This window comes from Myotis yumanensis, unplaced genomic scaffold, assembly GCF_028538775.1.
Source record: "Myotis yumanensis isolate MYYU_CA2020_CCGP unplaced genomic scaffold, mMyoYum1.0.hap1 SCAF_12, whole genome shotgun sequence".
In the NCBI taxonomy this organism is placed as follows: Eukaryota; Metazoa; Chordata; class Mammalia; order Chiroptera; family Vespertilionidae; genus Myotis; species Myotis yumanensis.
The window spans coordinates 42625508-42640325 of NW_027223763.1; the positions used below are offsets into that span (position 1 = coordinate 42625508).

The following is a 14818-nucleotide window of genomic DNA, read 5'->3' on the forward strand; positions in this document are numbered from 1 at the left end:
TCTGAGAGGTAAGGTGGTAATATCTGTGGAAGGAGCACCCCTTGCATATGTTTCTAACTTGCCTAACAACGGCCGGCCTAGGTTACTGCCTCTCGGAGGAAGGCAGAGAGCACAGAACCCGTGTTGATTTTAGGCCGCTCCTGGCTTCAACAAGTCCTCATAAGCACAGTTCTTATGAATGAGCTAAACAGAGTAGCCCTGCTTTCTCTTTGGGGTTAAAAAAAAAGCTGCCTTTTAAAAAAATACTCAAATCTTCCAGCTATACTGCCCGAAAATCACTCAAAGCCTATAGGTGTCTACATCCTTTGATCAATTGACACTACCAATGGGACAGGATGAAAATCTACACATGAACAGAATTCTCAGACCTTGATGTATAAAATGCATAGTACATCATATTTTTCAAGATTTAAAATATCCAATATCAATAAAGCTGAAATAAAGATATATATATATATATATATGAAACATAAGCTTCCTACTGTGAGGTGAGGTGCCCTATTAGGCCCCTGATCTCATCTGATTCTGTAAGGCATTATCCTCATTTCACTAATGAGGAAATGGGATAAGGTAACTTGTCATAATCAAGTGATAAAGTCTGTCTAAAAAATATATTTAAAAAAACTTACTTTAGTAGGTTAATGTAAGAAATAAGACAAATTGACTTTTGGGAATGTTTTTTGCAAATCTAGGCTTCCAAACTAAAAAAATATATGTATTTTTATATTTTATTGATTTTCTACAGAGAGGAAGGGTGAGGGAAAGAAAGCTAGAAACATTGATGAGAGAGAAACATCGATCAGCTGCCTCCTGCACAACCCCCACTGGGGATGTGCCTGCAACCAAGGTACATGCCCTTGACCGGAATCGAACCCGGGACCCTTCAGTCGGCAGGCTGACGCTCTATCCACTGAGCCAAACCGGTCAGGGCTCAACCTAAAAATATTTATACTTGCCTTGTAACTTGGTTTCTTTAGATGATTTCAACCTTTTTCATGTGTTTATTGCTTCAATTAGACTAATTTCCTTGCAGGCAGACAGGGACTAAATTTTCTATCCTCTGGAACATACATGGACTGCCAAACACTGTTCTGTAAAGGTAGGCATTCAATAGACTTGTTTTCCATAAACCTGAAACCAAAATGAGCCTTAAAAATGTTCAAAATAGTCTGGTTTGGCTCAGTGGTTGAGTGTGGACTTATGAACCAGGAGGTCATGGTTCCATTCCTGATCAAGGCACAAGCCCAGGTTGCAGCCTCGATCTCCAGTAGGGGGCATGCAGGAGGCAGCCGATCAATGATTCTCTCTCATCATTGATATTTCTATCACTCCCTCTCCCTTCCTCTCTGAAATCAATAAAAATATTTTAAAAATATTTTTAAAAATTAAATATTTAATATATTAAAATATTTAAATATCTAAATAAAACAGTTCCCATTTAAAATAACATACACCAAAAGAATATGAAAATATGCATTTATTACCAACAAAGTAGTATTTCCCACAAAGAGGTTTTTTAATTACACGCACACAACAGGACAAAATTATATTTTCTACCTACTAAAGATTCATACTCCAAAGAAAATAAGCACATGTTAAAGACAAGTAGAAAGCAGCAGCAGATCTTTCCTTACTTTGAATACTAAAATCTTTTCAATGGACTCTTTCCTCAGGCAGATCAATGAAGATTTTGTCATTAAAAGTACTTGCTTGTCACCTTAAGGTTTTTGCAATTTTAATGAAACAAAAAATAAGATTTTGCAGAAAATATATGAAATTTTAAGTGGCTGATACTCTAATGTGCTAGACATTATTCTTCTATTAATGTTAAAATGATATATAATTTATCCTTCACAGCTCAAAATTCAATGCAAAAACAAATATTAACCTCGTCTAGTAAAAAAATGTAAATGCTAACAAATAAGTTATGGAATAATTGTTAAGATTTGCTAAGTGAAATAAAATTGACCATTGTATTTTATTTTCAAATGCACATAAAATTCAAGCTTCTCTGTCACACTGATACTCATTTTGCAGAAATCAGATGACTGGCACTAACTTAGACAATAAACAAACAACACCAAGCACATATTAGTGAAGATATTTTGTTGGAAAACAAAGTATTAAACAACAACCATTTTTGGTAACAATATCACTTTAGCAAGTTTTTCAGTGTTTATATATCTTGTTCATACTAGGAAAAATGCTACTTAAAAATATTTTTCATAGTACATGCATTAGACTTAGTTTAAGAGGAGAAGGCCCTTTTAAAATTTTTATAAAGAAAACATTTTAAAGTGAAAATGTCTAAGTGAAAGGACATAATCTATGGTTCATTACTTTTTGACATAATAAGAAAATAAATTTCAATGGCTATTTAAGAATATACAAAACCAAAACTGAATGCGATTTTTCAATTTATTCAACCTACCAAGTCAAAAAAAATTAATTTTGTCATTATTGGCACTAACCCTTGGATTAGTCCATTATCTTACAAGTTTATTTTTTAAAAGAATAGAATTTGTTTGGCACTGTTAATTGGCACAACTCAGAGATAAACAAACGATTTTCTCCTCTATCCTTTCATACTGAAAGAAACAGGACTAGATTTTCTAAGATAATGGGGAAGGATAGCACTGTAAGGAAGGACTAATAAGGTTAAGTTCTAGAAAAATTATGGTTTTAAACAAGTCAACGTTTTCCTTCACTCTTTACATAACACTTAAAAATTTCAAATATAAACTGTAGAAACCAGTATATGAAATCTTAAGAAAAATCTTACTAAAAATAATTATAAAAATGCTCTTAGAAATTTAAGATGTAAAATACAGTTGACTTTAAATAAAAAAAAAAAATCCCACACACTTTACAGTTATTCCTTAAAAACCCTTGTCACTTGATTTTATATTCTGTCAGTCTTTTGGTTGAATTTTGCATCATCTAGTGGCCACCTTGTGGCATTTCAAAAAAGTCCCACTACCATTTTTAACCAGTACTTTTCCCCTTTGAGATACCAATACAATTATAATATCAAATTTCATAAAACTTTTTTAAAGGCCCATAAAATTCCATTTCCTATTGGTGATAAGGTAATTTTTAATAGTAATAAATGAATAGATTTGTCATAAATTATTACTGTACATAAGACATTTCCATATCAATTTTTTAAAATTAAATATAATACTGGGAGAAAATATGACTTAAGCTCTATCGTCATCTTTAGACTAAAGTAATTAAAGTTACTCTGCAATTAAAGCTCAGGGTTACCATGTCAACTAAACTTCTTGTGACTGATAACCCCTTCCACTGCACCTTTGATTTGAAATAGTAAATACTTTTAACATGGGAACCCAATGACTTGTGGTTAGAGTGGTAAGGACTCAAGTCAACAAAGACTGAAAAAAGACTTAATTTTTACTACTGGAAGATGCTATTCCACAGAAAGAAGTTATTATGGTCTCTGTTCATCAACCCATTTGTATTTAACAGCAGGTTTCCAAAAAAACTGATCTTTTAGTCTTAATGAATCTCCCTTTATTCAGTTGAGCCATACTTATAAATAGAATTTAACAAAAATCCCAAAGGTCTCTTCTTTTACTTTATTGAGAAGGTTGAGTGAATGTTATACGGCGCCTCCGTCTTTGGAAAGCCTTTAAATTCCATCTGTTTGGTTCCAGCATATGAGGACCATTGTAGACAAACAATACTGTCATCTTTTCAGAATAAGGGAGATTCTGTAGGAGCTGTAAGTGTTAAAACAAGCTGTCATATAATGCTATATATACTAAGAAGTACAATTTTCCAACTTTACACATGTAAGAATATTTTTTGTAATATTAATGAAACTCAATATATACCCTGCCAGACTGTGATCCTTACCTGAATTAGTACATCTGAAGCCTGGCCTAAGGAATGATCAACATGCTTAGGGAACCTTCTACATTCACAGGCCGAAAGGGATGAGACAACTTCTTAGGTAAGACCTTGGAGAAGTATGTCCTCCAGAATTTTAATTGGATAGTCACTTTTACTCATTTTTCCCACAAACGCTTCTCAAGCAACTTTTGTGGTCAGGCATTGTGATAAAAGTATATACCAGGGAAGGTTTGGTATACAGGGCAAGGTGTTTGGTAAACAATAGGGTATTAACACATCTGGCTATTCCACAGAGTGTCTGCTGGAACAAGGAGAGAAAGTACACTATTCACTAAAAATCTGAATTTAGGATGGTCTCACCAATGAAATTTTTTGTGTGGGAATACTTAGTTAAAAAAGAAAAAAGAAAAAATCTGATTACATCAATAAATATATCTTTGAATACATCAGTTTTATAATTTACCCACAGTATACGGCCTAACAAAAGAAAATTTCCCATTGTAATGGTTCTAGCTTATAGAAGATTCTCTATAAAGAAACTTCTGTTTTCGTCATAGTTTGTGAATAGATGTTGGGATACTTATGGTTTCCTCTGGACCAGGGTAGTGGCAGTGGTGACATTAAGTGTTGCCAAAGACAGGTCTTTCCAGGAAATGAGGAAGCCCACAAAGTTCTAGGGTTTTGCATTCTCCTGTGAGTGCTAAAAAAGGTACTTCTCTAGAGGAGTAAGTGCCAAAAGCAAGAAGAAATCTGTGTCCTAGAACATAATGCCATGTCTACGTTTCTGCCTCCCATAAAAAGATTTCTGATTAAGGTGTCACTGGAACTTGTCCCCTTTAGTAATATAAATATTACTGTAATCTTTCTAGTTCCTTTCCTGGAGTGTTCCTGCCCAAATGTACATATTAGGCCCAAATCTGCTACACGACGAAGCCACTTTCAGGTTACTTATTACCTACCTTTGGCGTAATAAAGAAGTACTGAGAAGTGTTTTCTTTACAAGCAGTATTTACAACCATTTCAAACACTCTGCGTTCATTGATTGGGTCCATTCCCTAAACCATGACAATAATAATGATTATATTAAACTTATTATAAGATATAAGATAAAATAAAACTCAAGTGAAAGAATAATCACTGTACCTGATTGATTTCATCAACTACTCGGAATGGACACCTATTAAGCTCCTGAAGTGCCATCAAGTATAACATGGTAGAAACACTTCTTTCACCTCCGCTTTGATGATGAGGAGTTAATTCATGCAGTTGAGTACTACTTCGAAATTTGACTCTAATTCGAATTCCATATTTATCATAGTCTTCCTATAAGATGTTAAAAAAGTTAATAAAAGATGAGAGATCTTTGATAACTTCATACTATTACATAAAAATAGACGGAATAAATCAATTATAAGAAGAAAGAACTTAAAAGTTTAATGACAGTTTAAAGGAAACCAATAAAATATTAAAGAACCAGTTGCTATTTACAAGCTTTAGTGGGTCTCTAAGGATCTATTTCAGTAAGAAAAATAACCAGATTAAGAGTAACTTTTTTCCTTGTCTCATACCATTCCTTTCAAGTTTAGTAGTTTTCCCTGAGGGTTTTTGAAATTACTAAGTGAAAAGCCCCATCGTGGAAAGTCATGGAAAGGCACTATCTATTCCAGCTCCTTAAGTGCTAGGTTTTAAAGCTATAGGTGCAAGTAATTAGAACAGTGGAATATCATGCCGTTTTCTCTTAGAAGCAGCTGTGTATGTCACTACAGAGGGCTCAATGTCCTCCTCTTCTTCAGCAGGTTAAGAAGAAAAATGTAGGCAGAGAATATATGCATACTTAAATGACACTTATATTTAATCAAATATATACACACAATACTTAGCAAAAACCTGGCACATAATAAGTGCTCATTAAATATCTGTAGTAATGAATGCACTTAGAGTTCTTTATATTTTGCCTAAAATGAGGCTGCTCTAAGGCTTGTTTACTGTTCTTATTAGTCATTTCTAGACCAGTCAGATTCATATTTACCCTAAAAATGAGATAACGCAACTTGATAATTAAAGGTTAATAACTAGTTAATGAAATTAGAGCTTTTAAGGTCTAAGAGAGCACTGACCAAGAGAGATAATGCAAGCCATGCATGCATTTAAAATGTTCTAGTGGTCACATTAAAGTAAAAATGAGATTAATTTTAATATTTAATTCAATACACCCAACATATCTTTAACATGTAATCAATATAAAATGTTTTAAGATATTTTACATTTTTTTCATACTAAGCCTTTTAACATTTATGTATTCTACATAAATGTTACAGCACATTGTACACATTTCAGTGCTCAATAGCCAAGTGTAGTTAGTGGCTACCATAGTGGACAGCAGAGATCTAAGATTAACAGTAATAACTTCTATAAAAATACAAATATCTTAATCATTAAAAAAAATCCTTATAGCTATCAAATTTTAGAAATACGCCACCTTCAATCTTTTTGCCTCCAAAAGCAAAAACAAAGCAAATAAACAATAATTTATACATTCCTTTTATTCCACAAAAAATTTATTAACTACACTATTTCTTAACTATAACAGCTCTAATTGTTAGTTTTGTTTTGGGCTCTGCCACCCACTCTTTTTGCTCATTCTAGGATCCTTCCTTCATCTCACTGAAAGCTCTGGCTAAAGAAGGAGTTCTAGAATTATGACTGAGGCGCCCAGAATAGTAACATTCCAAGGGGGAGGCTGAGAAGAGATAAGAATGTCCATTTTCCAGGGCCTATGGCTAGGTAGAACTATTGAACTGAAAAGACGAAGAATCACCTCTAAGGTAGTAAGTTATCATTTAAAACACAGAAAAATTATCCAGAAGAAACAGTACTATGCAATAGGTTCTAGATGAAAGTTTGGGATTTCTATTATCGTTCTAACCATTGGTTTCCCTATGCTTACTTGATCGTAATTATGCCGTATCTGGTCAAGAGGTTTGATAAAGCTCTCAGTAATCAAATTTTCATCCCATAAAAACTATACCACTTCCACTGAAGAAACAGAGTTAAGAGCTTAGGCTCTGGGATCAGATCTGGGGTTTGATTTTTTTGTTTTTTTGTTAATCCTCACCCAAGGATATATTTTCCATTGGTTTTTAGAGAGTGGAAGGGAGAGGGAGAGACAGAGAGAAACATTTATGTGAGACACATTGTCTGGTTGCCTCTGGTACATGCCCTTGACCGGAATCAAACCCGGGACCCTTCGGTCCGCAGGTCGAAGCTCTATCCGCTGAGCCAAAGCGGCTAGGGCTCCTTACACATTTCTTAAGGTAATTTTATTTTACTAACAATTGCAATGTATAAACTTATAGCTCAAGAAATTAGCAAATTTTCAAATATTTTCATCTTGTGAACTGTTAAATTCTGATCAAAACGAAACCACTGACATTATACTTTATTTCAGTTATGTCTGCCAGTTTATGACTCTGCTAACTTGGAGAGTGGTAGATTTATAAGGCAATGCAATGCATTTACTCATCACAGCTGAATAACCATTACTTAAGTCTGGATATAAAGAGTCAAGTATTAGTCACCAATCTCAAATGTCAGATACACACATAAGTGACCCTGATGAAATTCTATTGGTGGTCCTTTCATTCCTTTGAACAATTTTTTAGTAAGCAAAATTTTCATATATAAATCTAGGGTAAATAACAACGTACATACAATTAAAATTACTTGCCAGGAAACATTTCAAAAGCAATTTTACCTCATTTTCTATATGGAGATCAACTTCACCAGCACACTGCATGGAACTAAAAAAATTGCTGAATTTTTCATTAATTTTTTCTACTAGCTCTTTTAAAGGATTAAGCCACCTTTCTTTTACCTGCAAATAAAGGCAATATAAAAACACAATTTAAAAGAAGTGTTTTACATTCTGATATACTTTATATAAAACAAATTTAATATCAGTATTAATCTAGTCATAAGAACATTGCACTTTTTCTTAGAAACATATCATTTCATTTTGTATTATTCTACATGTCCATATGATTAATGGTAAGAACACAACAAAAAGAAAAGATAAAGAAAACAATTACCTGTGAAATGCTTTCCCTATATTTATCCAGTTCAACTTTCTTTATCTTTAGTTCCTCAGTTAATTGCTCAATTTCTTCTTCTCTTTTTGTGTATTCCTCAACAACCTAGCAGGGAAAAATCATTTCTTTAAAATAAATCTACCAAAGGATAAAATTACAGACAATTTGCATTAATTAAAACATTAATTGAAAATGCCAATGTGTTGCATTGTTTGTATGTTCTTATAACATACTGAAAATGCCATTTTTTATTCTGAAAAAAATAAACACTGCAGTATTTCAGGTTAGCCCAACTATTCTTTTTATAAAGAAAAGGCACAGAACACTGTGTTCCTTAGGAAGAATCTATTTAAAATTCTAATAGATTCAGAAATCTGGCATTTAAAGCACATTGTTCCTGCTGTCTAGCTTATTATTACCAAGAGCTCTAGTACAGAGTGGGAGGCAAGTACTGGAGGAAACTCTATGTGTGTGTGAGTGTGTGTGTGTGTGTGTGTGTGTAAGGAGAGGGTGGTGGTGGTGGCTGCAGTAGGTAATAGGGAAAGAATCATACTGTAGGATTCAGTCCTGTGAAGCAAGAAGCTCTTGATCTTTCTTCGGTTAATAAAGCATCAATTTCATCCAGTGTGTTTGGAAGGTCCTGGAAAGCCTAAGGAAGAAAAAAATTATCCATCATTGTAGATAGTACAGTGAAAAGTTAAATTCAAATAGTTAAAATATTCGGCCGAGTATCTACTACTCTACCACCATGTGTTCAACAGCATGCTAACACAGAAGGAATCAAAGAAATTATAAACAGGGTTTTTGCTTTCAAAAAGCTTACACCTTTAAAAGGAAATAAAACATATACACTTACACGGGATAATACCTTAAGGCAGTGTACTGATGTTGAGTATTAAAATAAGCAGTACATATTATACAGGCTATGGAATTTAGAGTAGGAAGTATCAGTTCATGCTACAGGAGCTACAAGAGAATAGGAGAATTCAGAGGCCCAGAAGTCATCTCCGGGCCTTAAAGCAAATGGCTAAGAAAAAGCAAGGCAGAGGGGAGACAGGAGCTTGGAAAAAAGAATGAGCACTGCATACCATGGGGGGTGAGGAGTTGTGTCCATTTGGAATGTTGGGTACTTGCTGAATTGGTAGAATGGGTCCAGAATATGTGGGGCATTGAAAGAGAGCAAGAAGTTAGAACTTTATACTGTACTGAAAAAGCATCCTAAGAATCTAATTAATTTGACAGAATTTCACCACAGAACTATCCATGCCAGAGAGACAAATCAGAACAAACACTTTCCTATGAGGGGAAAGCAAGCAGTACACTGTTTTTTGTTTGTTTTCAGCACAACCTGCAAAGTTCTTACACTACAAGGTACAAAATGAATCTTGGAACTCTGAAAAAGATCCTGATATTACATTAATCTAATATCTTAAGTTTTTTTTAACTTTTTAGAAAGCAGTTCAACTTCTATAGGACTTCAGATATTTGTTGAATCTGACTATCCACTGAGCTTTGAATTCATGTGCTCAACACTTATTTAATATCTTCACTTAACTCTAATAAGGCATCTTAAATGTAAGATGGTAAAACAGATATCTTTATTTCACTCACCAATTTGAGCAAACCTATTTCTCCTCATCATTTCAGTTCATGGCAAAATTTAGGGGTTCTCTCTCCCATCTTCACCTCAAATCCATTAGCATGTCCTGCTGGCTCTGTCTCTAAACAATTCCTCAAATCTATAAGCTTCTGTCTCTAGGATTTCCTCCCTAATCCATGTCACTCTATTCTCTTGTCTAGTCCACAGCAATAATCTTCTGTCCCCTTACTTCCACTTGGGTTGCGGGAAACGAGTTAAGTCGGCTCGCGTGAATTGCGCGTACTCCGCGGGAGCCGTCTTAACTCGGTTCATATAGATTTGCGGATATTTAAATATATTGTGATAAAGACATTCATATAGAATTTTTTAACCAAATAAAATAAAATCGTTCCGCAAAGTGTTCGCATAATAATTATTTTTTTATATCAGATATCTATCGGAGTACCGCTATTTTCAGTTAGTATTATTTTTATTTGCTTTAAGCGCGGGAAACCTAAATAATTGCCCGCGCCATCTTATATTTTGGCGGGAAATTCACCCGACACCGTAGTGTTTCCAGTCTTATATCCTTACTTTATTCTCCATACAGCAGTTAGGAGTGCTCTTTTACTTATTTTTTCAATTAATAGTTTAAAGTTCATTAAGTAATACTAATAGAAAATTCTGCCAATTTTGATGGGATGAGAAAGTTTTTTGAAGTTCATTTTATTTTACTAAAACATTTTTTTACTAAAACCATTTTTTTTTTCAATTACAGTTTACTTTTAATATTACCTTGTATTGGTTTTAGGTATATAGTATAGTGAATAGACAATCATGTATTTTATAAAGTGTTCCCCCTGATATTTCCAGTAGTTAGTTATATCACTCCTTTAAAATCTTCTAGTATATTCCATCTCAAAATGAAACCCAAACTCCTTCTATGGTATAAAAGGCCATACGTGACCTGACACTGCCTTCCTTTTTGCTTGGACTAGCCCCATTGAAGATTCCTGTTATTCTAAAACATCTATATACCTAAAAGCCTAAGTGGCCATTACGACCAGACAACCGGCCAGTAGTTATGATGCACACTGACCATCAGGGGGAAGAAGTTTAACGCAGGAGCTGCCCCCTGGTGGTCAGTGCACTCCCACAGCCAATCTCCCATGGCTGGCCAACCTCCCACAGTCCCTCCCGCCGGCTGGCCAGCCTTGAAGGCCAGGCCGAGGGACCCTACCCATGCATGAATTCGTGCACCAGGCCTCTAGTGTCAAATATTATTCTGTCCTGGGGGCTTTGTATGAACTGTTTTTTCTGCCTATGATATTTTCTCCCTCAAATGTTTCCTAGACTGATTTCTTCTCTTCACTCAGGACTCATCTAAAATATTATCTTTTCAAAGGAACCTTCCTTGACACTCTATCCTCTTACCTTGTTTTATTTTTAGCACCTCTTCCTACCCAACATCTATTTGCCTTTTTATTTGTTTTGTTTTTTTTATCTGCCACATGATTCAGACTAGAATATGAATTTCAGTAAAGAAGTCTGTCTGTCTTGTTCAATACACATACACACATTTTTAATGAATGTATGAATTATCTCCTAATTTTGTTCCTTTCAAAAGCAGTATGACTTATCAAGGATAGAATCATGCTACTTTCTGAAAGAAAAATTACTACAGATATTATATTTACATTTATTTTATGATAACCCAATGTATTTTGGAGAAGTTCTAGCATATTTTTAGAAATAATAGCTCCTCAATTTGTCTTCAAAAATCTACATTCTTATCATGTACCCAGTCTATTCTTTGTGATTTCTATGTCTGATATCATAGAGTAAAACATTTGAGGATTTGAAAATTATAGTTCAATTAATTTTTTCCCAGTTTTACTTATATCCTTGTAGACATTTCATTATATCCTTAGTAGACATTTCCTTATTTATTGAAATAAGTAACATTTGAAATTAAGAATTAAAGAAATCCATACAAATGTCAGATATCTTAATATATTTTCTATTCATTTTCTCATTGTGACATTATTCTAAGAGGATAGGCATGTAGCCAAGGTATTATCCCTACTTGTAGAATAAGGCTTAGGGTCACAGGGCTATATAATTGGTGGAATTTGGCTAAAGGGCAGGATCTCCTCATGTTACTGAGTGATATATCAGCATATAATGGAAAGAAAGGCTCTTTTCTCCTTTCCTTACCAATAAATGTTTGCCCTAAAGATTCAGTTCCCATTGAACTCCAAATAAAAACCCAATATTCAGGAAAACATTTTCATTTTGCCTGTTTTTCTAAATATCACCTCTACTTACTGTTTCTTATATACCAATTACTGGTACTATGTTTCCATGAAAAACCACATCCCATTTCCCAATCCTACTCCTGAAAAGTGGCTTGGGGGAGGGACATTTCATTGGAAAAATGAATGTTATGGTACTAATAATTTTGTAAGGTGATACCCATGTTTTAAAAACTTTAGTACTAAGCAACACGAGTGACTGGTGCAAGTTTGAATACAGTAAAGAAAATTTGTTTAGCAAAATTACATACTCAGTTGAAAATCTCCTATTTTTTTATGGAACATCATGTTTTTCATGGGCCATTACAATGCCTAACACATTTTAAGCTTACAAATAATGTTAACTTGTGGCATTATATACTTTTTATACTTACTGTTTGATATTCTTGAGGAACGGTCTGCTCTGCACCCAGGTTACATACTTGCCTAGCTCTCCTCATAAGCTCCTTGCATTTCTGCAATAATCGCTGTCTATTTTCATCCAACTCAATGAAATGTTGCTATTATAAGAAAAAAATACTTTGTAAATTTGAACAGAGGGCTATTTTTTAAAATTACATTACATTACATATCAAATAAGTTATTAAATTTTGATTGTGATAAGCAAATAATCAGAAAACCCTATCTCAAATGAGTGCTTTTATTGTAAAGATTAAATCTGAACTTAAAAGTTTATCAGCATGTACAACATTTCTCTAATCCATAAGAACTTTAAATTTAATTGCCTTTCCCTCAGTTTGATTTAGCTATATATAATTTCACTCTAATGAAATTTGAAATACAGGGTATAGGCTTCCTATCAGAAAACTCAGCACTCAAATGTAAGAAGAAAGTAGAACCTTTGATAGTTTTCCAAATGCCTGTCCATATAATTATCATTTATTCATGGACACATTCATTCCTTCACCAAATAATTATTGAGAATCTATTAAATGTCAGTTTTTATTATGCACTGAGCAGAGAAACGTAAGGGGGAAAGATACATAAAATCACTGTAAAAGAAACAGCTATTATTTATTTAAAGCTTATGTGCTAGATGCTTCACACATATTATTCCCTTATTTCTCATAACACTGAACAGTAATATTGTTCCCACTTTGCACATTAAAAAAAAAAAAGACAGAGAAATTAAAGCAACTTGTCCAATCTCACACAATTAGTTAGAGGCTGTCAGGATTCACATCTATGCCTGCTTATAGAGCTCATGCTCTTCTCATTATATCCTCTCAGTGGGAGAGATTGAACAAAGAAAAGCAAAAGAAAGTATATACATGGTGGTAGGGGATGCAGAAAGGTCAGAGTAGTCACAGAAGCTATGATAAGTGAATGGTCTTAAAGGACAAGTATGAAATTACTAAAGAGCAAGCAGCAGCAGGCATTCCCAGGATAGGTGATTACACAAGTAAAGGCAAGGAAGCTCAAAGATCCACTTATTTATGTAACAAGATCTAACATGTGTGGAGGAGAGGTAAGGATATAAAAGATCAGAATGGCAAGAGCCAGATGGCAAAAGTTTCATGTGTAACGAGAAGGGCATCATGGAATGCCTTCTGTGGCCCAAGCTTTGTTATAACCACTATCATATATGTTAATTAATCTAATCCTCACAATCTAAAAAAATATAATCTCCTTTTCTAGATGTGGCTCAGAACAAGTTTCTTAATATGAAACTTGTTCAAGATTACAGAAATAGGTCAGCAGGTTTCTAAGAAGACAGGTCTAGCTTACTCTTTCCATTAAACCTCAAACTTCAGTGTGCACAAAAAAATACCTGGGGTGGTAGATTATTAAAACAGTAATGATATACCAATCATATGCCAGACCTATTTGATTAAGTTCTCTGGGGCTGAGTACTGAACATCTGTTATTAACAAGGTCCTCGGGTGATTTTTAAACATACAAATTTGATAGCAAATAAACTAAACCAAGACAAAATGTTATAAAAAGTAAAGGTATATATATATACTGGACTGAACTGAAAACACAAGCAAGCCTTTATACTAATCACACAGTACTATAGTTTCCTTTAATGAATTCCTCAGTCTCTACACCCTGAGAGAAATAAAAATAAAGGTTAGTTTCCCAATCATCCCTACTCTGCTCTCTAGGGACAATCACACTCAGGCAAACATAAAACAAGGAACAGCTAAATAGAAACTAAACACGCCTAAAGTCTTCTATTCCCGCTTCCTAGTACTCTGGACCTTGCTAAATGAGATGTCAGAACACTCTGGGAAAGAAATCCTTGAGTTGAACACGTGGGGCTCTGTGCTTAGGGGACAAAATCTCACTCAAAGATTTCCTTCTCTTTGGTGGCATATGTCTAATAAAATATTTACCAGCGATGTTCTTTCAATAGGTACACTTAAATAAATAAATTAAAAAAAAAAATCTGAGCTAGCCCAGCCAGCGTAGCTCAGTGGTTGAGCTTTGGCCTATGAACTAGGAGGTCATGGTTCAATTCCTAGTCAGGGTACATGCCTGGGTTGCAGGCTCAATCCCCAGGGTGGGGCATGCAGGAGGCAGGTGATTGATGATTGTCTCTCATCATTGTTGTTTCTATCTCTCTCCCTCTCTGAAATCAACAAAAAAAATATTTTTAAAAAAATATGAGAGTGAGAGAGAGAGAGAGAGAGAGAGAAACATCAATCAGTTGCCTCCTGCATAAGCCCCGATAGGGGATTGAACCTGCAACCTGGGGATGTGCCCTGACCAGGAATCAAACCTCAACCATTGGGTATATGGGATGATGCTTCAACCAACTGAACTACACTAGCTAGGGCTATACATACTAGTACATTTTTGTGACATACCTCTTCACATAACATCTGTCCCCCACCCCCACAATTGTTGAGATTTATTTTGGGGAGAGGGTAAGGAGTGGAAGGGAGTATAGAATTATGTAAGATGATAATGTACAGTTAGGCTAGTAAAAAGAACTTTATATACATTTCTACTTA

The 14818-nt window shown here is 34.3% G+C and overlaps 1 protein-coding gene across 4 annotated transcripts in view; it reads right to left on the reverse strand.

Annotated features, from left to right (window-relative positions):
• Positions 1 to 1459: 1459 nt before the first annotated feature.
• The window catches only part of SMC5 (structural maintenance of chromosomes 5), an 81980-nt gene continuing 68621 nt past the window's right edge, over positions 1460 to 14818 (reverse strand). For 2 of the 4 annotated variants that reach the window (XM_070431520.1, XM_070431517.1), the window contains 8 exons: positions 12233 to 12358; positions 9053 to 9097; positions 8518 to 8613; positions 7965 to 8069; positions 7631 to 7750; positions 5020 to 5199; positions 4836 to 4931; positions 1460 to 3743 (listed from right to left, as the gene is read on the reverse strand). In XM_070431520.1, the coding sequence (XP_070287621.1) occupies positions 3600 to 3743; positions 4836 to 4931; positions 5020 to 5199; positions 7631 to 7750; positions 7965 to 8069; positions 8518 to 8613; positions 9053 to 9097; positions 12233 to 12358 (912 nt within the window). In that variant the 3' untranslated portion in view covers positions 1460 to 3599. The remainder of the gene's footprint in view (positions 3744 to 4835; positions 4932 to 5019; positions 5200 to 7630; positions 7751 to 7964; positions 8070 to 8517; positions 8614 to 9052; positions 9098 to 12232; positions 12359 to 14818) is intronic. The other 2 variants (XM_070431518.1, XM_070431519.1) reach the window with 2 other exon arrangements.